Source organism: Antedon bifida, chromosome 8, assembly GCF_963402885.1.
Source record: "Antedon bifida chromosome 8, ecAntBifi1.1, whole genome shotgun sequence".
NCBI classification, from domain to species: Eukaryota; Metazoa; Echinodermata; class Crinoidea; order Comatulida; family Antedonidae; genus Antedon; species Antedon bifida.
The window spans coordinates 9,947,517-9,975,368 of NC_136233.1; the positions used below are offsets into that span (position 1 = coordinate 9,947,517).

The 27,852-nt window shown below is 34.0% G+C and overlaps 3 protein-coding genes across 5 annotated transcripts; all 3 read left to right on the top strand.

Annotated features, from left to right (window-relative positions):
• The first annotated feature begins 1,976 nt into the window (after positions 1-1,976).
• Positions 1,977-8,284, top strand: LOC144850958 (sialin-like). Its single transcript, XM_078708480.1, has 9 exons — positions 1,977-2,019; positions 2,337-2,434; positions 3,971-4,204; positions 4,605-4,695; positions 5,450-5,545; positions 5,822-5,955; positions 6,475-6,607; positions 6,911-7,152; positions 8,096-8,284. Exons 1-9 carry the CDS (start codon positions 1,977-1,979, stop codon positions 8,282-8,284), a joined length of 1,260 nt encoding a protein of 419 aa, XP_078564606.1.
• A 248-nt stretch (positions 8,285-8,532) lies between these two features.
• LOC144849815 (sialin-like) lies at positions 8,533-21,781 on the top strand. 3 transcript variants are annotated; one of them, XR_013614001.1, is made up of 9 exons: positions 8,533-8,819; positions 9,484-9,717; positions 9,972-10,059; positions 10,438-10,530; positions 10,985-11,118; positions 11,450-11,599; positions 11,748-11,880; positions 12,147-12,388; positions 21,322-21,401. XR_013614001.1 is itself a non-coding variant. In XM_078706888.1 (9 exons), exons 1-9 carry the CDS (start codon positions 8,640-8,642, stop codon positions 21,487-21,489), a joined length of 1,422 nt encoding a protein of 473 aa, XP_078563014.1. In that variant the 5' UTR covers positions 8,533-8,639; the 3' UTR covers positions 21,490-21,781. The 3 variants fall into 3 exon arrangements, 1 of the variants encoding a protein (XP_078563014.1); XR_013614000.1 differs by lacking the exon at positions 21,322-21,401 and adding an exon at positions 12,653-13,021; XM_078706888.1 differs by lacking the exons at positions 9,972-10,059; positions 10,438-10,530; positions 10,985-11,118; ... (1 more) ...; positions 11,748-11,880; positions 12,147-12,388 and adding exons at positions 16,784-16,871; positions 17,440-17,535; positions 18,398-18,531; ... (1 more) ...; positions 19,253-19,385; positions 19,706-19,944 and having other exon boundaries at positions 21,322-21,781.
• Positions 21,782-23,478: 1,697 nt separating this feature from the next.
• On the top strand, positions 23,479-27,852 carry LOC144849829 (alkaline phosphatase-like; the record flags this gene model as incomplete). Its single annotated transcript, XM_078706907.1, has 7 exons — positions 23,479-23,724; positions 23,970-24,144; positions 24,575-24,747; positions 25,389-25,590; positions 26,004-26,336; positions 26,712-26,846; positions 27,521-27,852. Coding segments are annotated over 7 exons (1,590 nt in total), but the record flags the coding sequence as incomplete, so codon positions are not given.

The following is a 27,852-nucleotide window of genomic DNA, read 5'->3' on the forward strand; positions in this document are numbered from 1 at the left end:
AAAACAAATGAGGAAAACAATTATTTGGATGGGGTTTCCTACTTTAATATTTTAAAGATGTATTGTCCCTTGAAACACAAAAAATGAAGGTCAATTAATATTCTAAATTTAAACTGGCCATATCAAAGTAATATTAAAGTTATTCACTTTAAGTCGAAAAAAAAACAACAAGTTTACGTAATTAACAGGTAAATTAATTTAATTACATTTCGTCTGTAAAATCGTCGCGAGCGAAAGTAAACAACGATTTCAAACCACAAGTATGCATTATGCATGATGCTAATTAGGATTGTTTACAACTCGTCACAGTTGAGAAGGTGTTTTCTGATTATGAGGAGGTGTTTTATGATTATGTAGCCAAACAAGTAGCCAAACAAGCGCGTTGCATTTATCGAAAAGTTATTTTTTGAACAAAAAAACGTCTGTATTTCAGTTAAATGATTTTTTTTCCGACTAATTTTTGGTGAAAGTTAATAACTATTATGATACTTCAAAATGACCTACTTTTTTTCGAAATCTTTTATTTTTTTGGAATTAGTCAAAGGGACAATAAATATACGAATTTAATATACGAAGTAATTAAGCAGAAGGTTCAGAGTTTGTAGCTCTGTTTGAGCGGCATTTTATTCAATTCTCATGAGAATTCCTTATCTTTTAAAAATGTATTTATTTATAATTGTTATTGCTTAATTTTGTATTTAATAAAGAGTTTAGAGAATGTTAATAAATTCAAATACATAAGCGTCACTTTTAATGATTAGTATCGTGAAAAGATGTTAATTTCCGTCTTTATTTTCTGAGGAAATTAAAGTTGTTGTTAACATCATTACTATTTTAACATTACAGTCATATGTAGAGTTATATTAAATATTGTACTTCTCTGGATTTGCCGAGAGTTTCAGTAAAACAGATATCTATATATAAATTTACGTAAGGGAACAATTCGGTAAATCGCGCCTTACTTCTAGAATTTTTACTCGATGGTATATAAAGTTGGTTCCAAAGGCAAATTACTGAAAAATGAAAATGCTGTGGGTCTGAATCTCAATCTCAATGGAGATACAAAAAAGGCGAGAAGCTGGCAAGTGCTGCCTGGGTGGACAGGAATAAAAGAAATACAACAAAAGATACAGGGTGGTGAAGTGGGTGTTTATTGTTTCTAAATAACACCTACACCCAAATTGCTATTCACAATAACACAATTGAATAAAAATTGATTGTCCAGCACTCCCACTTTACAATGGTAAAGTCCATTGTTGGGTGGCTTTTTACAATGGTGGCTTTTTACAGGGGTGGCTTTTTTCCGATTTCCTTAATTTCACTCTTAAATTTGGATCTGACTAATATATCACGAAGGTTGGGAGGTCTACGAAATGCAATAATGGGTGGTTCTGGAAAAACAGTCCTGAGACGTTCTGTGGACTGTAGAATAGGCATATGTTTTCAATAATAGCCCGTAATGGAGGTAACCTAGGGTGATAGGTTGTGACCAATGGCACTCTGGTCGAATTTGGCTGACGTGGTTTGTACGTCAGTGTTTGACATCGAGGAATATCTTTTGCTTTCTTTATAGCAGTTTCGATGTATTCCTTCTTGTAATTTCTATTCCGGAGATGTCCGGTTAGTTCTTCGGTACGATTCTGAAAATCTAAATCTGAAGAACAGATACTTCTGATACGTAATGCTTGACTGTACGGTATGTTTTTAGTACAGTGTCGGGGATGACAACTGCTAGGATGTACATATTTTTATCCGTGGGTTTACGGAATATGTCAGTTTTGAGTGTACCATTTTCTATGGTCACTATAGTGTCCAAAAATCAACGCTACTAGTGGATTTAGTAGCTGTAAATTTGATAGTTGGGTGGGCTGAATTAATATTAAGAAGAAAGATTTCTTCAATGTATCTAAACCAAACAAGTGGTTTATTAGGTTGGAGGGACAGGAAATTGGCCTCACATTGTCCCATAAATAAAGATGGCGCCATGTTTGTGCCCATCACTGTGCCATGAATTTGAAGGTAATGGTCATTTCCAAAATTAATATTGTTGTTGGTTAAAATCAACAATAGACTTTCAACCGTGACTAATACATACTAGATTAAAAGCAGCGTTGTATTGTATGAGAGTAGTATAGCATTTCGTTCGTGCGTGCAGTGTTTCTATAATAAACTTCATATTATTATTATACTACAAATAAAAGTTAGACCTAGGGTCTAAAAGCGTTTGGAGATTGGGATCCACAAAGTCAATATGAAGCGTTATCTAGTAGCTATAATGTGTTGCATGGCAAAGTTTTGTTTTTATTCTATGAGACTGAATCTTAATATTGCTATAGTTGAAATGATTCAACCGAAAAACTCGACCGAGTGGGAAGATATAAATGGAACTTGGACAACAGAGAAATCACCACGGTCTAAAGAATTTCACACAGAGGTAAGCTAAGTTATCTACTTTTTTCTTTCACGTTATTTCTTAAAATGCAAGCAAGAAAAGAAGAACGTGTTAATTCTTTATTATTTAGCAACATTCTTTCAAAACACTGTTTAGAATTGTATGCAAGTTGGTTTTGCAAGATAATATTCACAGTTTCCACCGAGTTTTCGTTTTTGTCTTCTCAACAGACACTAAAATCATAGGCATGTCAACAGACACTAAAATAAAGATCTTTGCCCTTGGACTTCCACATATCTATATATAAATTTACGTAAGGGCAAAATTCTTTAAATCGGGCGTTACTTCTAGAATGTTTACTCGATGGTATATAAAGTTGGTTCGTACTTTCGGTACTGATTTTAACCACCTGATGTAACCTTGTTTACTAATTAAATTGAGTTAGATAATTAGTTATTTTTTCCGATCGCGGTATAAACTGTCAAATGGATGTCCATCTTGAAAAATACCGGCACACAATAATACGAGGATGTTTTGCATTTACATCTCCTTCTACGATAATGGTTTTTAATAACTGAAAATTGGTTGAACAGCTCGAGTAGAGCATCACAATGTTTAAGATTTTTTCTTCAAAAAATTACTTTTTTGATAGATTTAATATAGTCCTATGTTTATACAAAAACTACTCGTATCAAAAAACCTGAAATTTAATCACTTTATGTTTTAAAATTACAAATCACAAATTATAACGCTTGCTCTTGTACAAAAATGAAGTTTTTTGGACAAGTAGTTCTCGAGTAAATGCAATTTCAGTTTACTTGTTACTTTAAGACTGGTCGCTGGCTTTTGAAAAATTCTGTCCTTTCTTTTAACACTAGCAGGTCTGAAAGGTGTACTAAAAAGTGGTCCAGAATTGGTACCGTGGTCTCAAAATTTAATGGAATGGTCCTTGACCACATATCTATCTGTATATTCATTTTGGTAAAGATCTTGTATTTACTTGTTGAGTAATCCTGCTAACAAACAGACAAACACGATCGATTACATATACCTCCTTGGCGGAGGTAAATAATTACAAAATATATAATGTACTACTATTTCAATCAACTATGACAGTGACAGTTTAAACACAAAGTATTAAATCGCAAATATTCTATTGTATTTTATTTATAGGCCTATAAAACATGAAACAATATTTCGTTACTGACTGGATAAAGAATATATTTAAAAATGGTTCCTCTTTGTATCCATCCTCTTCCCCATCCCTCAACCCTAATGTTACATACAAAACACAAATTGCGTTTGTTTAAATGATTTTGTGACAAGTTTCATTTTGGGAAGTAATTCCCAGGATGCTAATTTTAGTTAACTACATAAATCATCGTGTCTATTTATTCGTTTCTGTAAACGATAATGTATTATAGTCTTGCGGTACGTAAATTTGAAATCGCCAGTTTTTACGCTGAAATTACTGTGTATTCGAGAACCATCTAATATTACTAAATTGGACAAACACTTTAAACTTTCTTTCTCATTATCATGAAGTACAGGTATAAGAACCTTTTTATTTTTCACTAGATACCAACGTACGCTTGGGATGAAGAAACACGTCAAATAATACTTAGTGGTTTTTATTATGGCTACACCGTAACAGCTATCCCAGGAGGGTGGTTGATTTGCAGAATAGGCGGGAAACCAATCATTTTTGCAGCACTTATTTTGTCAAGTATTCTTACAGGACTAATACCTTGGTCAGCGGGGATTAGCAGTGATTTTCTTATCGTTCTACGTGTATTAGACGGCATGGCACAGGTCAGTATGAATACTGTTCAAGTAGCCTTCCTAGTTTACCAGTCTTTCTATATTACGTCGTCATGGACCTAATAAAGATGGATTTTAAAGATAGATTTGTAATTATTTATAATAGAGATATTACTCTTTTATATTAATATATTATATATTACTTTTAATTAACAGTATATACCTTTTTTCGGGGATTTCCCAATAAATGCATTATTAGGATGCATTCTTGTAATTATTATGATAGAGACTAAAGATATTACTGTTTAGATATTTGTTTACAGTTGCATTTTATGTTTATTCTACAGTATTAATAAGCACTTTTTTTTAATCGAAGATTACACAATAAATGCATTTATCGAAAAGATTAAACAGAATCGTTATACTTTGATTGGATCTCTTTTCTTATCAGGGACTAAACAATGGAGCAATAGTGGGTTTACTGGGAAAATGGACTAGTGTTCCGCATGAAAGAAGTACCCTTGTATCCATAGCTCTTTTCGGTAAATGAATATTATCAATAATAATAATACTTAATTCATATTTATTACTTTAGTTATTCAAGAGTATGTAGGCCACTGGCCGAAGTACAATAATAGATAATACATACATTTAAATTTGAGTAGTAGTAACAGCAACATTTTTATTTCTCTTTTTATAATATTATGCGAACAAGGCAAATCTTACCAGGTTATTGATTATTATTTTCTTTTTGTTGTTCATTAGTAAAATAAACTTTTCATTTGTTGGTTAATTAAAATAATAATAATTTCGTTGTAGTATGGACATTCTAAACAAAATGATATTCATTTTACACCTCCTTGCATTTGCAAACTTTACAGATTCGTTTTTCCCTTGCAATTCCTCTCCATCTTCCCTTTTCGTTTTCAAGATCCCTATTGTGTGTTGTATTGTAATGAGCACGACAGCTTTAATAAATGTATTTTAAAACTAATTCACTATTCCATAGTAGGCTACCTCCGTGTTGGTTGCTCAAGGTGATTTACGATGATTTAATTCCTTTCTTTGCGGATATTGTGACTTTCTTTGCTATTGACTTGGAGATTATAGCATCAGTTTCCCGAATGATTAAATGACAAATGACAAAATCAAATAGGATCTAAAAAACTAAGAACATTAACAAATCTTAGGTCTGTTGCTAATATCATAGGCATAGTCATGGTATAGTCACAGGCATAGTATTAGTTCTTGATTCTCTGATGAACACCAAAACCACGTTTAAATGTTGTTTTACAGGTTTTCCATTTTGTCAAGTCATCTGTAACCCTTTGTCTGCTTGGATTTGTTCTGCTTACACATTTGGTGGATGGCCGTTATCATTTTATACATACAGTAACGATATATTTATTTTCTATTATTTTGTTGTACGGATGCTTAGTGGCCATCCAAGTGCATAGATAAATAACGAATTTATGACATTATCACTTGATCATCTCTTCTAACGGATGATGAACATGATGAGATCCAAGATCTCATAATCGGATATTTCTCTTTGAATCGATGTAGTTTGTAAAAAGGTACAACTTAATAATAATAATAATAATAAAGACTGATAATATTATCATTATCTTGAATTTCTAATTTGTTTCTCAATTTAATTTATATTAGGTACCCTTTCAATTGTTACTGCGATAATATGGGTTTTTATAATTTACGAAACTCCTGATGAAGATCCATTTATATCAAGTGAAGAGGTCGAATATTTGAAGAGTTTTGACACTGAAAATGAAAAGAAAAATCAGGTATGATATACAATCATACAAAATGTTCACTACGCTACTCACTGCGATTTCCACTGCTCCTGCCACTCCTCCTGCAACTGCTCCTGCCACTGCCACTACTCATATCACTACAGATCCTGCCACTGCTTCTGTACTGCTCCTGCTGCTCATCTGCCACAATTTCTTCTGCGACTGCTGCTACTGCTGGTACCGATGCTCTAGTTGACACTAAACTAAAATTAATTATTAAATCATGTGTGCTTTTTTAAGAACATATCGGTTCCATGGTTGAGTATACTCCAATCTTCGGCAGTTTGGGCGGTAGTCATTGTAAACGTTGTCGACAATTTCGGTTTCTATTTTGTTGTTACTGAAGCACCGACATTTATCACAGAAATGTTAGGATTTGATTTAGAAGCGGTAAGTTAAGACATGGATTGCATAAATTAATTTCATAACATAATAGTTGTCGCTTTTTTACATTAAGACAGGATGTTTACAATTTGAAGTGATATACAGTTACAATTTCTTACTGTTCAGACTGGGTGGATTACGTCATGTCTGGGTATTGTGAGTTGTTGCTTCGTCCTACTTTCTGGCGCATGTGCAGACGCCTGTATTCGTCGTGAATATTTGACTATTTTGCAAACAAGGAAGCTGTTTACATTTTTGGGTAAGATTTGTACACTTTATAAACAATTGACAGTACTGATCAACATTTCCAACAACTATTATATACAATGATAGGATAATGCAGCTGTAGCTTGGTAGTTAACGTAGGCACGTTCCTTCCTAGACTCAAATGAGATTTAGTTTATACGCACGATACATTATAGTTTATCAATCCTATAATTGTAGTTTTTCATTGTTGGATGCGGAATAATATTAATAATTGACCTACTGCATGAAGAAGTTTTAGAAGCATGGAAATTCAAATGTAAGTAATGATAATGATATATTATTACTATTTTTTTAGGTATCGGGCTACCTTCCCTTTTATTTAGTTGTATGGACTTTTTCAAACATAGTGCTGTATCATGTCTGATGCTGTTGATTCTGGCATTTGGTATATCCGTATGTACTAATGCGAGTATCACTCCAAACGTATTGGACATAACGAAGCATTATTCAGGGGTGATCGTAGGAGTTATGACAACTTTATCAAGTGTTTCTGGAGTTCTTGGTCCAACAATTATCGGGCAATTAACAAAAGACACAGTAAGTTTTCTGATTCCTTATTTATATTATTAGTTTTGTCAAATTCAGGAAATGTTTGCTGGGCCTACTAGCATAATACTAAATCATCAGCTAACTTCGATAACAGTGACCTTCTTTTTTCTACTACCCATTTATTTTGTACCTGCATAGTAAACCATTTTTAAAGACGAACATTTAATGATATGATTTTTCCTTCGAGATTACACCTCGGGGCCTCTGGTTAATCAAGTTTAGTATCACAAAAGTATTATTTCTGAAGATCCTGTGCTGATTCTGACATTAACACGTGACATGTAACGTTTTAGATGCGTATTTTATGTTTACCTTTTTTAATAAATAATAACGATTTATTTGATCATTGATACAGTAAATATACATTAATTAAATTTCAGTATATCACCGGGCGGTTTAGAATTAACTTTCCATGCCTAATGTGTTTATATATAGATAAGTATATCTCCGGAGATCCCGCTTCGTGAATAAAGCTACTGATAGATGAGGGCGTATCAATTTGATCGCTGGCACGCGTGTGTACAATTGAGGGACTACTGTAGTTCTGTTTCGCCGTACCACGCCGAGAATATGAAAGAGTCGCTATCCAATCGAGTTTGAACTATACCATGAAAGCCTCAGTGGTCTAATGGTTAGGACAGCTGCATATCAAGCAGAAGCTCCGTTTTCGATTCTCGGTTGGGGTGACTTTTTCTCATTCTCACAGATTTCCTCATCTTTTCGTTTCAAATTGATTAATTAAATTTCAGTATATCACCGGACGGTTTAGAATTAACTTTCTTCTTATCTTCCCTTCCCTTGTTTTGCTTTGTTTGTATTAGACCAAATAAATGTTCGTCTTGATTCTTGACTCCGAATATTGGATATTTACTATTTTATCAGTATTATACATCATTGTTAATATCTTCATTGTTAATATCGTTGTTTTCAGAACACATTTGAACAGTGGTCTTTGATGTTTAAGATAGTTAGTGGAGTCATGTTATTTGGACTGACAATATTTTTGATTTTTGCGAAAGCAGAGGAGCAGTTTCCTCTCAACGAACATTTTTCCAAACAAGAAATGAAGTCTTATAGTACTATTAAAAGTACTTCAGACGAAGTTTTGAATACTAAATAGTGGATTGAGTTGGTGTTGGTCAGATATTTAATAAACTTATTATTATATTATCTTATCACAGGCTTACTGTATTGTTATTATCTCTCTTTCAAGTTATCAATAGATAGACAAAGTTTTCTTTTTAAAGTTGACAATAGGCTTAATAATTACGGCCTTCCCAATAATACTTTTCGGATTTAAATAAGTAACGTTGTATTGTAATCCAATAGCATAATAGAAATGTATTCACGCATGCAGTGTTTAACAAACTGACTAGCAGACGTATAGAAATGATTAAATTTTCTATAACATTAGTATTAGATATTGGACCTCAAAGTGTAAACTTACAAAGATCGATTTCACAAACTACAGAAATATGAAGCGTTATCTAGTAGCTGTAATGTGTTCCATGGCAACGTTTTGTTTTTATTGTATGAGACTGAATCTTAACATTGCCATAGTTGAAATGATTAAAACAAAAAACTCGACCGAGTGTGACAATATAAATGGAACGGTGACAACAGAGACATCACGGTCTAATGGATTTGACACAGAGGTAAGCTAAGCTATCTTTCAATGTAATTTGTCAAAATACAAGAAAACACAAACGGAAGTAAGAACTTCACTTTTCTTTTTTTTTGAAAATAGATACAATGCATACCAACAGACAATACCTTTTGATTTCCCGGATAATTCTTCAATTCATTATCATCATACCCGTATTTGTTCAAAATTAAATATTCCAACCCATAAAACCAACCACTTTCAACACAACATTAGGTATTCCGGACCCACTTTTTGGAACGATCTGCCACTCCCCATCTTAAACTCTGTTTCTAGCAAATCATTTTTATCTAAACTTAAAAGTCACCTTATTTCCAAATATTAACTTTTCCTCGGTCAATTTTATTTTTTATTTATATATTTTTTTTAATTTTCGTTGTCTGTGTCTGTAATAGGTACGTCCTCCACAAGATGTGTTTTTCATCTTTCTGGGCGTGTACCTTCTTCTTTCGAAATTTTGTTTACATATATATTGTTCATTGAAATCTGTTTTGTATATGAAAGGAGAAAATAAATGTTGCTTTGAATTGAATTGAATTGAATTGAAACATATATTGGTGAGGTCACAAAACCAGATCTTTATCTTACCCAACATGGGCCCAACTATTAGATAGTTTAGTTTTTGAAATATAAGACTTGCTTTATTTTATCACTAGATACCAACGTACGCTTGGGATGAAGAAACACGTCAAATGATACTTAGTAGTTTTTATTATGGCTACACTGTAACAGCATTCCCAGGAGGATGGTTGGCTTGCAGAGTTGGCGGGAATTCAATCATATTCTGTATCCTTATTTTGTCAAGTATTCTTACAGCACTAATACCTTGGTCAGCGGGTGTTAGCAGTGATCTTCTTATAGTTCTACGTGTACTAGACGGTATGGTACAGGTCAGTATGAATATTGTTAGAGTTTCCATCCTAGTTTCTTTCCATATTACATTGTCATGAATCTTATGAAAGATGGAATTCTTATAATACGGCAATAATAACAGTATTACTCTTTAGATTATTTCGTAGTTGTAGTTTATTAATTGACAGTATGGATTTATATTTTTTTTCGGTGTTTACGCAATAAATTCATTTAAAGAAAACAACAAACAAAAATGGTTAAACTTTGATTGGATATCTTTTTTTCTTATCAGGGATTAAACAAATCGGCACTAGTGGTTATACTGGGAAAATGGACTGTTCCACATGAACGAAGTATACTCGTAACCATAGCTTTTTTCGGTAAATGATTATTATTATTATTATTATACAGTTATGTATTGTAATATGAGCAAGACAGCCTTAATCAATGTATTTAAACTAGTTCCGTTCTTCCATTCCACAGTATTGCATTTCTTTCTTTACGGATATGATTTCTTTTTCTTTTCTATGAACATTTATGATTATAGTATGATGTTTCCGAACGATTGTAAAAATCAAATAGGATCTAGAAAACTAACAACCTAAGATATCTAGAAATCTTTGGTTTAGATATCAAATCAGTTAATACAACTAGTGTTCCTAAAACCAATATTACATGATGCCCCTGATACTTGCTGCATGCGGTATTTGGTCTTTCAATGAACACGTACCAATCCACGTTTAAATATTTTTTTACAGGTTTCACATTTTCTCAAGTCATCTGTAATCCTATTTCTTCTTGGGTTTGCTCTTACAAATTTGGTGGATGGCCGTTATCATTTTATACATACAGTAACTTGGATATTGTTTATTATTGTGTTGTGCGGAAGTTTATAGTGACCATCCTTATGTATAAATTAACACGTCATGTGATGTAGATATGACGAGATCCTGGATCTTGTCACTGATTATCTTTTCTAAAGGATGATGACAAGATGATATTCAAAGATTCAAATACTTGTACAAGTCTCCCTCCAATTAAAGACTGCTAATACCATTCTGATACCAATTCTAAATTCCCTGTAAATAAGGTAATCTAGAGGAATGAATGAATAAATAAAATGCATATTTAGAGCGATTTGGATATTTATTTGGAGCGATTCTAATTAGAGACTAACGACCTCTAAAAAGGGTCTTCAGGAGAGACTTGTGGTTGTACACAAGATTCCAAATAGACACAGAATAGTAATAAAGACTGATAATATTCTGATTAACAAATTATAATCTGATGATTTGTATATATTAGGTACCCTTACAATTGTCACTGCAATGATATGGGTTTTCTTGATTTACGAAACTCCTGATGAAGATCCATTTATATCGAGTGACGAGGTCGAATACTTGAAGAGATTTGACACTGAAGTTGAAAAGAAAAATAAGGTATGATATAAATCATACACTTTTCACTGGCATTGCTACTGCTGCTTTTACTCTGCTGCCACTACTTCTGCCGTGATTAGTTGTTGCCATTTATACCGACACCGCTGCTGTCACTGCTTCTACCACTGCTGTGACTGCTGCTGTCACTTCTACCAATGCAGCTGTTACTGCTGCCACTGCTTCTGCTACTGTGCTGCTGCCAGTTCTACTGTTACTGCCTACTACTAAAATATCATCATCTTTTATATATTGTTAGGCCTCTACTTCAGACAGATCTACATTTTGTAGTCAATCGAACTAAAATAATTGAATCGTGTGTTTTTCTTTTAAGAAAATATCGGTTCCATTGTTGAGTATTGCTCAATCGTCGGCGGTTTGGGCGGTAGTCATTGTTGACGCTGTCGACAATTTTGGTTTCTTTTTTATTATTACTGAAGCACCAACGTTTGTCACAGAAATCTTAGGATTTGATTTAGAAGCGGTAAGTCAAAAAATTGCTTACATAAAAATGGCATAAAATAAGTCAGAGTCTCAATAATAGTTGCTGCTTTTGCTTCTATATTGAGATAGTGTGTTCGAACTTTAAATGTATATATAGTATAACTAAGTGACGATTTCTTACTGTTCAGACTGGGTGGATTACGTCAAGTCTGGGTATTGTGAGTTGCTGCTTTGTTCTACTTTCTGGCGCATGTGCAGACTTCTTTATTCGTCGTGAGTACTTGTCTATTTTGCAAACAAGGAAGCTGTTTGCAGTTTTGGGTAAGATTTTATAAACTTTATAAAAAATTAACAGTACTGCATCAAAATCAAAACTCTTATAAATACAATGATAATAATGGTGATTAACGTGTTTGTCTTCCATCCCCAGGTCTAGGGTTCTATCCTACCGACTCTTCTAGTCCACTCTCTAGCCTCAAATGACATGATCATTTATTGTTAATTCATTCTGTATTGACGATATTCTCACTCAAAGAGAAAAAGACAATAATAAGAAGGTGATATGATATTATTATAATCTTTTTTAGGTATTGGGCTACCTTCTTTTTTACTTAGTTGTATGTAATTTTTCAAACAGAGTGCTATATCATGTCTGATCTTGCTGATGCTGACATTTGGTATATTCGGATGTACTAATGCGTGTATCACTCCAAACGTATTGGATATAACGAAGCATTATTCCGGGGTGCTCGTTGGAGTTATGACAACTTTAGCAAGTTGTTCTGCAGTTGTTGGTCCAACAATTATCGGTGAATTAACAAAATACACAGTAAGTTTGCTAATATTTTTCCATTCCATGATTAGTTTGAATACATTCAGGAAATGCGTTTCTGTGTTTCCGACCAATATTTAAAGACGAAAAATTTAATGATGATGATTGTTCCACTTCAGATTACATTGCGTGTTATTCTAGTTTAGTTTAGACGGCTTCTTTCCACTCTGTGTCACACTATTATAACTATCTTTTGAATGCCCTATGCTGATTCATACATTAACACTTATTTATTTGTTTATGCTTTTTTTTTATTTTTAGAACACATTTGAACAATGGTCTTTGATGTTTAGAGTTAGTGGAGTAATGTTATTTGGACTGACGATATTTTTAATTTTTGCGAAAGCAGAAGAACAGTTTCCTCTCAACAAACATTTTTCCAAACAAGAAATGAAGTCTTATAGAACTATCCAAAGTACTTCAGATGAAGTTTTGAATACTGAATAGTGGACTGAGTTTCGATTGATCCAATATAGGATGCGGCATGATCCAATTATTTGATTATCAATACGGAATGGTGGACTGAATTATGCTATTCTCTGATCTGCCCTAGTATGCTCCATTATTCAATTACCGTATTTGTTAGAATAAAAGCCCAAGGGTTAAATCGAGTCCGGATATTTTTTACTCTGTGGTGTATATTTGTCACTGTCATATGTATAAATATAGTTTAAAACCTTCCCGGTACAATTGCAGCCAGCTTGATACCCCATATGTAGATGCGTGCAATAACGAAAGTGTATTTAACGAACGAACAAACAAGGACAAAAAGTGCGGTTGAGCGGCATATCTCGACACTCTATTCAACCTATAACCAAAGGTGTATTGTTATACGTTGACAATATGCTTTAAAGTGATATACTTTCAACTGTGACCAATATAGTATGTATATTGAAATAAGCAGCGTTGTATTGTCGTCCAAAGAAGAGTATAAATGATCGAAAGTGTTTTCATGCTTGAATTCTAAAAAGATAAATGAACTAGTAGAGGTTTAGAATGATTAAATAGCAGCTTCCTATTAGGCTACAGTAACGTTTTCATAAAACTGTAGACCTAGGGTATGATAGGTGAATTCTCAAAGATTGAATTGACAAACTACAGAGATCTTCAACATGAAGCGCTACCTAGTAGCTGTAATGTGTTCCATGGCAAAGTTTTGTTTTTATTGTATGAGACTGAATCTTAATATTGCCATAGTTGAAATGATTCAACAAACAAACAGTTTGACTGAGTGGGACGATTTAAATGGAACCATGACAACATCATGGTCAAAAGAATTCAACACAGAGGTAAACTAAGCTATCTAATATTTTTTCTTAACCATATAATTTATCAAAATACATATAATTTCTCAAAATACAAGCAAGAAAATATGTGTTAATTCTTTATTGTTTGCCAAAATTCTTGCATTTTTAACAACAGACCATACTTACAAATTTTCAGGAAATTAGATATATTGGTTAGGTCACAAAAAGCTTATTCGAATTTCGAGTTATCACATTAGGCCTATAACATTTATTTCTCTTTTCTTTTCTATTCGTTCGTATTTCGTATTCGGATCTATTTTTTTCAAATGCTTGTACAATCTCGTTTGTTAGTTTAAGAAGTGCAATAGATGTGTTATGATCTTTACGGAAGCCAAATTGATTTTTGTATAATATGTTGTTCTGTTGAAGAAATGTATATGTTCATAAATAAGACGTTCGAGAATTTTGGAGAGGATTGGCAGTATTGAAATGGTGTGGTAATTTCCAGGGCCGGATTTGAAGATCGGGGTAACTTTTGCTAACTTGATACTATCGGGAAAGAAACCGCTTGATAAATATAAGTTAAAAAATAGCATAAGGGCTTTGATATTTTGTTTTATAATGAATGGACTTATATCATCAATGCCAGGTGATTTGTTATTTTTAAAATTTGTAACTAGGTTGATTTTCTCACCCTGATAACAGGACTGAGAAATATAGAATTTAGGGTGAGAGGGGGAAGATGAGTTTTGTAGTTTGCATTAAAATTATTAATGTTTGATGCGAGGTTAGGCCCAATATGTATGAAATAGTTATTAAAGTAGTTGGAAATGGTAATAGGGTCATCTGTGAGATTACCCCCGCAGTCAATTACTCGTGATCACTCATTACACGTTTTTTAATTATAGTGTTTATAATTTTCCAAGTACCTTTAATGTCATCTCTTTTTTGGTAAAATTGATATTCATAACAATCCTTTTTATCTTTTTTAATTACAGAATTTAGTTTATTTCGAATTTGTTTGTATTCAATTATATTTCGGGAATTTTAGAGATTTATGTTTGACGGAAGTTATGAATGGTCATCCAAGTCTTTTTATGTTTAGTAACCCAATCTTCAAATGGAAAATTTTTATTATATAACTGTTTCAATTTAGTTTCAAAGGAGGAAAATGCAAGGGTAAGATCATTAGTTGCATAAGTATCAGTCCAATACACTTTCTCAAGTTCTTCTCTAAAGTTATTTATTATCTTACGAGATATGCTTTTGGGGAATTTGGGCATTGGTCGTTTGAATTGGTAGAAAGTGATGTAATATTAAAAATAGGTAGGTGGTCACTAATATCGCTATAGATCAGTCCATTAATATTAAGGCATTCGATATTGTTAGTAATTATGTTATCAATTAACGTTGAGGAGGTGTAATACGGGTGGGTTTGTGGATTAGGCCTAAAGGAAGGAAGCAATTACTAAAGAGTAAGTTACTAAAAAGTGTCTTGACTGATTATTTGACTGATGTTTTAAAAGATCAATGTTAAAATCCCCTATTAAATAAATATATTTGTTTTCACTGGACTAATTAGTAACGCGAAAGCTTCAATACAAGTATTTGCATCTAGAGATTGCATTGTAGATAAAACAATAATATTTTTCCCAGATTTTCTTTCGATTTCAATAAAAAGTGATTCATATACGGAACTATCAGATAGTAGATCGAACCTTTCCTTAATACCATTTCGAATATAGAAGCAAACACCTCCACCAGCCCTCCCACGTCTGTTTTTATGAATAAAGGAATAGTGTTCAATTTGTGCTAGGGGATTATCATCCTTTAACCAAGTTTTTGTAATGCAAATTACATTAGTTATGGTTAAGGGATTTTAATAACAATTGAATGGTATTTAGATTATGTAGTAAGCTTCAGGCATTGATATGAGGGGAAGAAAATATTTGTTTATGATTTTCAGTTCGACATGCGATTTTTTAAGGTTGGTAATATTCACAATTTGATTGGCTGGAAGAAAAAAAATGCGAATCTGGGTTTATGTTTTGTTTCATGTTTATAATAATGAATAAGGATTAAAAATTTGATTATAAAATCGGTTTTGTTTATCATTGTTATTTCCGGTAGGTTTATATTTCACACACAAAAAATACTAAAACAAGAAGGTGGAAACATGGAGTAGACTAGCGATGTAAACAAAAAATTATCTTTAAAGGTCACTTTAAAATGTAAAAAATTGGAAACAAAGTGAGTTTAAGTTATCTATAAATAGCACGCCCTCTGTCACTGTCAAAGTATTTTGATCAGTTTCTGAAGTATAAGAACTTTTTATTTGTAACTAGATACCAACGTACGCTTGGGATGAAGAAACACGTCAATTGATACTTAGTGGTTTTTATTATGGCTACACTGTAACAGCAATCCCAGGAGGGTGGTTGGCTTGCAGAGTAGGTGGGAAACCAATCATTTTTTGTGTACTTCTTTTGTCGAGTATTCTTACAGCACTAATACCTTGGTCAGCGGGTGTTAGCAGTGATCTTCTTGTAGTTCTACGTATACTAGACGGAATGGTACAGGTCAGTATGAATAATGTTAAGGTAGCCATCATAGTTTATCAGTTTCTTTCCATATTTAATCGTTGAAGATATATTGTCCCCCAAAAACATGAAAAATGATTGATATTAAATCAGATTTTGAAAAGGTTATTTTGTAGTTTTAATAAGTTAATACCTTCTGTAAAAAAAAACTGTTTTCTCATATAAAATGACAAAATAAATGGTAAAATTCAATCAAAAACCCACTGGCTGGCAGCAAATTTGACTATTTTTTGCTTTAAATTATTTAATTTTTTCAGGTGAATATTTTTATTTTCGATTCGATTTTTTTTTCAAATTGGATAACTATTATATGACATTAACATGGCAAGAAAGATTGAAAAAATATTTTTCAGGGGACAATATATCTTTAATACAGAATAAAGATATTACTCTTTATATTTTCTGTTTCACAGTTGTATTTATTTATTTTTTTAGAATTAAAAGTAGGAATGCACTTTGGAGATTACACAATAAATGCATTATAGAAAAGAACAAAGAATGTTCTTAGGCTATTATTGAATCGCAGCCATGCCTTTTCATTTCAGGGATTAGACAATGGGGCAATAGTGGTTATACTGGCAAAATGGACTGTTCCACATGAACGAAGTATCCTTGTATCCATTGCTTTTTTCGGTAAATGATTAATAATAATAACAGAAACAATAACAATAACACAATAATGATATTGATAAGGATAATTTGGTTGGTGGTCCAGGTACACCATGACCGAATTATTTTAAAAATTGTGATTAATTTATACGTATGTGTATGTTGGAGGTTAGTCTATATAATGAATTTATAATGTGATGGTGCTCTTGGATAAATCTTATGGGGTTTATTAATCAGTTTCGGTAAACTGAGATCTGTGATAGATTTAATAGTGGGAATGAGAGTCAGCAATGTTGGCAATAATGCCAGACAATGCTGTTTCTATTTTTTGTTGAATGAGTCAGTTTTATGATCGCGATCAGTTACATTATTATTATTCTAAAATCATGTGTAGCGAATTGCGCATACGTTGCCTAGAGCGATATCCTGACACGTTGCGTCTAGAAATAAAAAATATGAAAATACATAATATATTATAAGTCATAGTCCTCAGACCAGCTCTACTGGTTTAGACAATTGGGGTTCACTTACAAAACAATCATGTTTTTTCCATCATACGGTATTAATTAATCGATGTTTGAATGTTTTACAGGTTTTACATTTGCTCAAGTCATCTGTAACCCTCTTTCTGCTTGGATTTGTTCAGCTTACAAGTTAGGTGGATGGCCGTTATCATTTTATACATACAGTAGGTCTAAATCGTATACAAATTATATTTTTATTTTAATACTGAAGCTTAGCGACCAGCAAGATGCATAGATAGCACAACGTCTTACACACCAATATCTATGATAATCATAATCATCCATAATGAGATCCAGAATCTTCTCATTATGATAATCACTTTTAAGGGATAAAAGATGATGAGATCTTGGATCTCGTCTTCTTATCATCTTTTCTAAAGTTTAGGCCTAATAGATACTAAGGTCTTGAATCTCGTCTTGTTATCTTTTCTAAAGATTAGGCCTAATAGTTACTGAGGTATTGGGTCTCGTCATCTTACCATCTCTTCTAAAGGTTAGACCTAATATATACTGAGGTCTTGGATGTCGTCTATTTATCATCTTGTCTAAAGGTTAGGCCTAATAGATAATGATGTCTTGGATCTCGTCTTCTTATCATCTCCTCTAAAGGTTAGGCCTAATAGATACTGAGGTATTGAGACTCATCATCTTATCCTCTCTTCTACATGTTAGGCCTAATATATAGTGATATATAGTGAGGTCTTGGGTCTCGTATTCTTATTATCTTTTCTAAATATATATTTATCTATACGGTATGTGTTCAAATAAAAAATGTCGTTATAGATACTGAGGTTATTAAGTATGACGTCATCGTATGACCACCCGAATATGAAATATAGGATATTTGTCTCTTTCGTCAAAACTCTGAAACATTTAATAGAGCGCAATTCGCTACACATGATTTTAGAATAATAATAATGTAACTGATCGCGATCATAAAACTGACTTATATACATACATAATACATGGATGGATGGTTAGATAGATAGAATATCTTGTTTTTAAAAATAATTTATTTCATATCAGGTGTCTTTGCCATTTTTACTGCAACACTGTGGGTTGTCCTAATTTACGAAACTCGTGATCAAGATCCATTTAAATCGAGTGAAGAGGTCGAATATTTGAAGAGTTTTGACACTAAAGATAACAATAAAAATAAGGTAGGATATACAATCAAAATGTTTGCTGATACTGCTTCTGCCACTGCCACTGCTATTGCTCCTGTCACTGCAACTGCTGCCACCACTGCTTCTACCGCTACTGCTGCTACCACCACCACTGCGATTGTTACTGCTTCTACTCTGCTGCTACTGCTATCGCTACCACTACCGCTATCAATACCACTACAACTGCGACTACCACTGTGACCGCCAACGAAGCTACTGTTAAACTGCTGCCACTGCTGCTACTACAACTACCACTGCTACTGCTGTTACCACTGCTACTGTTGCCACTACCACCACTGGTACTTCTGATATAGTACTTACAGATATCTACATTTGTAATCAATTATTGAACTAAAATAATGCAAGTATATTGTGTTTTTTTAAAGAACATATCGATTCCATGGCTGAGTTTAGTTCAATCATCGGCGGTTTGGGCGGTAGTAATTGCTTTCGTTGTCGAAAATTTTGGGTTATACTTTGTTATTACTGAAGCACCGACGTTCATCGTAGACATCTTAGGATTTGATTTACAAGTGGTAAGTTAAGAATTTGAAACAAAATTAAAAAACTCGCAGTACCAATAATAGTCACTTTTGCTCCTACATTAAGATATGGTGTTAATATACAGTATATAACTTATTATTATGTAAATTCAACAATGTTTACTTTGTTGCAAATATAAAGAATTTGAATATTAAAATTTCTTATTTTTCAGATCGGGTGGATTTCGTCAAGTTTAGGTATTCTGAGTTGCTTCCTAGTCCTACTTTCTGGCGCATGTTCAGACGTATTTATTCGTCGTGAATACTTTACTATTTTGCAAACAAGGAAGCTGTTTACATGTTTGGGTAAGATTTTAGAGACTTTATAAAAATAAATACAATAATAGTAGTAAAGCTATAGCTTGATGGTTAACGTGTACATCAACTGTCAGAATGGTAACACATTACTCTTTTCACTCCACTCCACCGTCTTAAATTATTATTTAGTTTATAAGCACAATCATTTAAATTTAAAGTTGGCGAGTGTCTCACTGTTGGATTCAAATAGACATAAGCGAATATAATAGGCTTAAACAGGAAGGTGTTTTAAAATATTAAAAATAAAAAGTAAAGAATGATAATTACACAAGATCATATAATTATGATGTCATGATATTCTTTTTTAGGTATTGGGTTGCCTTCCTTTTTACTTATTTTCATGGAGTTTTTCAAACAGAGTGCGTTATCATGTCTGGTCTTGATAATGCTGGCATTTGGTATATTTGGATGTACAGCTAGTATCACTTCAAACGTATTGGACATAACGAAGCATTATTCCGGGGTGGTCATAGGAATTATGACAACTTTATCAAGTTTTTCAGGAATTGTTGGTCCAACAATTATTGGTGAATTAACAAAAGACACAGTAAGTGTGCTAATATCGTATAAAAGACAGCAATGGGATAATACAGTATGAGAGACTAGTCTTCTGTAACAAGTCATTTTGGCAACACTATGTTACTCACACTATGTTATTTTGTCTTCACTCTCCTCAGACTTTCTCTTTCTCTATACTCATTTTGACAGGCATGCTCAAGCATTCTTTTCCTATCCCTTGTCTATATTTCATCGATTCTTTCCAACCAATATTTTGAAGACGAAATATTTAATGATGATGATGGTGATGATGATTTTTCCTCTTCAGATTACATTTCGTGTTTATTTCTAGTTTAGTGTAAACAGCTTCCTCACACACGATTATAACCAGCCTCTGAATGCCCTATGCTGATTCTTATATTAACACTTTATAAATATTGTATAATATAGGCATATATTACATAGCCTATGTAAATACGTGAACGTGATTGGTTGAAACTGCGTCACATGACTATCGCTGCGAGGATCGTAAATCGTATATATCCTCGAGAACGATGATATTGACTGAGTAATTTTCGCGTAATTATCGTGTCCCTGTCATTAATCATATACATTCTCGAGTTCGATGATATTGACTGTGTAATTTTCGTGTGGCAACACTCGCGTTCGCCGATAAATAAACAAAAGTCATCTACTGGATTTGAACTCGGGTGGAATTGTCACTCCATCGCAAGACAACGCTTCAACCACTGCGCCACGGAAGTTGCTTGAAGAAATTAATCATCTAAACTATTTAAACTATGCATACATAGCGCCCTCATTTGTTATTAGTCCTCCCTAAATGTGATGAAACACCGTTTGTGATTGGTCAATACTCACGGTAGTAACCTAGTAACTAGTACGCGCTGAACATCCGGTGATTCGGCTCCTCGAAGAGAAGACGACGAATTGTTTATTCGGCCTACCTGATTATAATATTATTATTAATAGGCTTATTGATGGAAATTCTTCTGTTAATTTAAACGACCTAGGCCTAAGTGAATATTTTATTGCCAAGGAATCATTAATTAGTAATTATCTGTATATTATTCTTCGCAAGGTAAGGTGTCTAGGCAGGAGGCTTGTTTACATACAATACAAATACTATAGAATAGGAGGCCTAGCCTAGCTTCACCCAACCCAGCAGACTTGTTCTTGGCTATATAATATAACAGATATCGCCTTTTATATCGGTAAAATATAAGATTTAACATCCCCTCGGGATGATATTATGTTCTCGGGGAATTATATATCCCTCAGCTGCCGAACATAATATCATTCCCTCGGGGATGTCAAATCTTATATTTCACCTCTAAGCAGGCAATATCTGTATAATATTCATCAACTGCATTATACAAACTACCATGGCTAATATATTATTTTTCAGAACACATTTGAACAATGGTCTTTGATGTTTAAGATAGTTAGTGGAGTCATGTTATTTGGACTGACGATATTTTTGATTTTTGCGAAAGCAGAGGAGCAGTTTCCTCTCAACGAAAATGTTTCCAAACAAGAAATGAAGTCTTATAGAACAATGCAATGTACTGAATAGTGTACTAAAGTAGTGAGCTGCGATTGATTGGATATAGGATGCGACATATATTGGATACTGAATATTGGATTAAGTTATGCATGTCGTGTTTTGATTGATCCGATAAAATAGGTCTTTTGATTCGAAATGGTCCGATTACTACATTTTGGATACTGCAACCAACCAGTCCAGGAAGTCGTAAGTACACCTAGACCAGTTCCTGACGACTTGCGATAGTCTGCCTGACAGCTGCAGTGTGTGGGTTTCCAAGACCAATTATAGTATATGAAATACAATAGAGATTAGTCAATCATTGATGTATACAAATATAAGATTTTTTTTGTTATTATTTATTTATACTGTGCTGTGATGTACTAGTACACCGGGGTAAGATTTACTAGGTTCTTTAAAGTTACTACGGTTTATAGTCTATCCTTATCCGAGAAGAATCGTTCTACCACTAGAACTATGGGGCGATGAGCCTCGAACTCTCGGCGATGTTATGGTTACACTGTGCGTAATTACGTTTCAACTGTTCTTACCGCTTGGCCACTCACTTAGTATGTAAACAAACAATAAATCCTTATAAAATGTGTATCTTGTTTCTTGTTTGTATTGCATGTATTACAATAATTACAAAGATCGACGCAGCTTCATAAACATATCAATTTACTATTGCACATTTCTAGAAAACTATTTTAATACTTTATAAAAATAAGTACTTCCTTGTTATATTTTGTAATTATCTAGCAAAGCTCGGATAAAACTGCGCGTCTGAACTGTTGTGATTTTGCAACTCACTTGCGCAGTGCCTACGTCATTACTTTGCGTCCATGTGGTAACCAAGCTTTTTCAAAGTGTTACATAAGTAATACAAAAATTATCTTGTTGGATGTCAATAATTTGAAATGTATCAAGAGTATACTCTTGGTATTTTAAAGTCAAACAGGTTGTTCAAAATGATAAATCAATAATACAAGTATAAGTACATTTACTTCAAACAGTATGTGGGCGTAGATCACAGGGCGGCTACTATTTGTTACAATGCGGTAGAAATCATTTCTGCGATTTTCTGCGATAATCATTTCAACGGGTTTGTCCAAAGTCTAAAATTATCACAGTAATCAAACACAAAACAAATCTGTGTATGCAAACCTACGATATGTGTATCAAATTGGCCTCTGTAGCCATTAAATTATTGACTTTTATGTTATAAAATGTCATTGAAGAAAATAGGCATAATGACAGATTGTCTAGGCCTATTCATTCTATTTGGACTGGTTACAATAAGCAAGGCACAGTGTAAGTATGACAAACAATATTTCTTATCTCTACGCTTATTAATAATCTTAAATAGGCTTACATTATAGGACAAGTGGTTTCTGTTATTCACTAGGAATACACTAGATCGCCGATTGCAGGATTCACACATACCCATGGCATACTTTCTTCAATAATTGATTTATATTTCTATCTTCACGTGATAACACTTTCATTAACATTAACAACATTACGTAGGCCTGTCACAACAGTACTATTTTAAAAGTGGATCACAGATGTACGTAAATATTCAGCCAAAAAAAAACAAAAATATAAATTATAAGATACAAAAAACGCTCTAAAGAAATACAAAAATATTCAACGATTATACTCGCATCATCCTTTAATAAAGATAGTAGGCCTACATTATATTTGGCTACGGTGGTTTAAACATGTTTTTTTCGACTTGTATTGTAAAATGTTAATTTGATTTTTTTTTTGCACTGAGGAGGAATATTATGTTAAATACACTTTAGTGCCGTAGGCACAGTAACAGAAACCATGGATGAGTGAGATTACTTCACATTCATACCATGCCATAGATGTTAGCCATGGAATGCTCATCCGATTCTGCAGCTGTCACTAGGTACCGCTTAACTGACTTTTGCAAGTAATCTAGAAACGTGTTCTACCTAGTTACAGCTACAGAGTCGAATACGAATGCTCCTGTCACAAACCCAACTCTCATGACGCATTTCCATTTTGTCACAAGATGCCGAATATTGGAATAACCAGGCCAGTCAAACCCTCAACAAAGCCCTGAATGGTCAACGATTAAATCAAAATGTTGCGAAGAATATTATACTATTTATTGGGGATGGCATGGGAATTCCGACTGTTACAGCTGCTAGGATTCTACAAGGACAAAAAATGGGAAAATTTGGAGAAGAGCATGTATTATCGTGGGAAGAATTTCCTCATGTAGCGTTGGCAAAGGTGAGCATTTTTTTTTGCGAAGCGAAACATTGCGCAACCAATCAGAGCTCAGGAAATGAGCTATGATATGACGACTTCATGGGCACTCACATGCAAATCAAAAAGCTCAGCAAATCTTGTAGTGGAAAGGGTAGCGCAATTTTTTTCTTCTAAAACACCTTATATTGAGAAAAATGATCAGAAGAATATGACCGCGATTACTAAATAAGTATTAAACTACAAAAGTCTATGTTTGTATTCTTTAGACTTACAACATTAACTTTCAAACACCGGACTCCGCCGGGACTGCAACTGCCTACCTCTGTGGCGCCAAGACCAATCGTGGTGTTGTAGGACAAGATGGTAGAGCTAAACGAAGTAACTGTGCTTCATCTAACGGAACTGATGTCGATTCAATTTTGAAGCTAGCTAAAGATTCCGGTAACACAATTAGTTGAAGATTCGATTCATTAAAAATAGAATAGAACAAATGAAATAGTCAAAAGTGCAAGGCTGAGCAAAACCGAACACGTACTGTTAGGTGCCATGAGATAGTGAAGATAATTACACAATAATACCTCAATTTAGAACATCTTGTTAATCATAACCCTTAAATCACTGATTTGTGTCTAGTTTAAGATAATTTAAGGAGAGGTAATTATTAATACAGTGTTTATTTAACATAGGCTATCTTGTCACACAAAATTAAAGGCAAATTAACCCTAAGCACACACCCAGATGGAAGGAGGTCGAAGCACATGCCAAGATAAAAAAACTCATTCTGAAACATAGTAGGGCATATAGTTTGTCAGAATAGCTTGTGTTTAACAATTAACAAAGCAGTAACCTAACTTTCAACTTATTCTTTTAGGAAAATCTGTTGGTATTGTAACTACCACCCGATTAACACATGCCACCCCGGCGGGTGTTTATGCGCATGTGCCTGAGAGGAATTGGGAATGTGATGCTGATATACCAGAAGAGGAAGCTAAACTGGGATGCAGAGATATTGCTAGACAGTTTGTAGAAAATATTGACATCGATGTAATATATGTTACTTTTGTTTAAGTAGATTAATAGTTCCGTACACATCCCCAAACTGAAATCATCTTCATAATCACCATTGTCATAATCATCATTTCAAAAGATCATTATCCATCTTCAGTGCCTTTAACTATCAAACCAGTAGCAGCAACGTCATTATTTCTTGTCAAACAAATAATGAGGATAAGCATAACTATCGTTGTCATTATCCACCCAATCTCATATGGTGATTATCTAACAACAATAATCTGCGGGGCTGTCAAAAAATTAATAACGCCTCAATAGAACAAAAGTCAATATAATAACAGAAACCCATATTAAGGAAAGATTGCTGTATAATTCAACAAATTTAAATGTTGCAATAAAAGTATCTATCTTATCTGTCAGCAGACACGCAGACTGTTTATTGTCGCTATACATGATACCGTGCGGGAAGGTAGTACATTATCAGTAGCCGAATTACCACTGTATCCAGCACCAGTCATCATTTCATCATACTCTATTTCATCACTAACTGTATTGGTACTTTCTTACGCACGTCGTAACTGGTAACTTTCAAAGCTCTGAAAAACGTCCTAGCTGTTTCAATACGTCAAATCTGATATTAACACCATACAATATTTATATCTTTTATAATGTAGGTAGCTCTTGCCGGTGGTAGAAGTAAATTCCTAGGAATTAATACGCGTGATCCAGAACATGTTCGGTTTGGAGAACGAAAAGACGGACGTGACTTAATAAAGGAATGGATAGACTCAAAACCACCAAACTCAACGACGCACTATGTTTGGAATCAAGCTGAATTTGACCAAATTAATCCAGAAGAGACCGATCATCTTTTAGGTTTGTAGGCCAACATATTTGTTGCGTCCGGACAGAAGTTTTACCTCATGTCACGTTTTATTGTTTGTCAGAACCGAAAGACCATTGTTTGACTACAAACATTAGCCTAAGACGATCTAGGCAAGTTTACGCGTACGGTTTCGCTTTTTGCGAGTGAAATAAATTATTGCAGGCGACGATTGTACGTTGCATAGTCCGTAGGAGATAGTTTGCTATCTAAAGAGAATCGGTCTGAATAATATAGACATTATAGGCCATAGATCTGTTTGCAGCTCTCTTGCACATTGCCAATTCTAGTTAACCACTCTTACTGTCGACATCACGTCGCGTTTTGGATCTGGTTGGTGCAATAAAGTCTTGATAAATATGTAAGTAAAACAAAATAATATTCTCAATTGCTGTTCTTACTTTAGGCCTGTTCCAATATAGCAGCATGCAGTACGAGTCTTTACGATATAACGATATTGCCGGTGAACCTTCCATATCAGAGATGACTGAAAAGGCCATAAGAATTCTTCGAAAAAACAAAAAAGGATTCTTCCTATTGGTCGAAGGTGCTCGGGTTGATCATGCACATCATAATGGGATTGCGTCGCTTGCTCTTCATGACACCATCGCCATGGCTGATGCTGTTACAAAAGCTACTTCTCTAACCAATATAAACGACACTCTCATGATTGTGACTGCGGATCATAGCCATACAATGACGTTTGGTGGATACCCAAGTCGTGGAAATCCAATTCTAGGTTACAAACTCAAACTTTTACTTCTTGAACATTTAAGATACATTTTATGACGGATATTTACGTTACAAGGACAGTATCCAAATTATCTACGATGAAGCCATTGTTCAGATAAGAGTGAGTGACATTGATTAACGAAATAAATACTGGCATAAATTATGTCGACATTGAAGTGACGTTTGACAGGATGGTTAAACGTCAATATTTTGAATATCATTAGATATGGAAAGTACTACGATATTATTGTAGTTGTCAAATGTCCTTGTCAACTTCTGAAGTCACACACTGAAAGTCGAAAGACAAGAACATTGTGGTGATGACATATTAACCATTGGACTTATGTTGATAACTAATAGGCATATTGCCTTTCAATTCCAGGTATCGATGACACATCTGTGGGTCTTGATGGTGTACCTTACACGACGCTTTCATACGCTAATGGTCCAGGAGGTATAGAAACGTGGGCCGGGTTCAAAGCAATTGGGCGACGGATTGATCCAGGAAATATAACAGGTAATACACTTATTGAAGAATGGTGGGTTTTGTTTTGGAGGAAGGGTGTTGGAACAGTCCTTCAAAGTTATAACTCGGCAGCATGGTCATGTTTATGTGCTTATAGAACTTCTGAAACTGTCCACCATTCCTAAAGCTTTCCACTATGGCTCAACGCAACACAAGTAATTTGACCAATCACGACGCCATGAATGATGATCCATCGTATTTTGATTGGTCACATTACCTAGCGTTACGCTTCCGTAACATTCTAATTAGAATCAAGCTTTACCTTCCACTATGTGGTCTTACGTGAACACTAATTCCGTTATTATGGAGTCTAGTTTCAATTTGCGATGACGACCTAGTTAAATACGCATCCACAGTGAGTTTGGTTTGTCAAAGTCGTCGTACCTAATGTCGTCTATATCGAGGTTACAATGTTGGATTCTTCTGTTATTACAGACATGTGCATTTAAAAGGTTTACGGTCGTCGTCGTCGTCGTCGCGGGTCTTCGATTCTGTCTGGTGCGTCAGATGGATGCGAAATTGGCTGTGTCGTCTGCTGAAATGACTTAATGTAGAATTTAAATTATGCCCTTGATCCCTGATGTCTTTTTTGTTATAAATGTTAGAATCACGCTGTAAATACACACCTTTTCACACCTTTCAATTGTGTTTGTTTTCTATGATAGAATCAATTGTATACATTCAGCAAGCTTTAGTTCCACGTATATCAGAGAGTCATGGAGGCGAAGACGTGTCAATCTACGCCGACGGACCAATGGCGCATCTACTGCACGGCGTCCACGAACAGAATTACATAATGCACGTCATGAAATACACAGCCTGCCTCGGAGACAGCACAGCTCATTGTAATGGTGGAAGTTCTGTAACAGAGTTTAACAAATATGCTGGTCCGACTGGACGGGCATCCTTACCAAATCAGTCAATAATCGTTACGATTTGTTGTTATGTTGTATATTACATGACAAGGAACTTTATAACATGGATAAAATAGCACAAG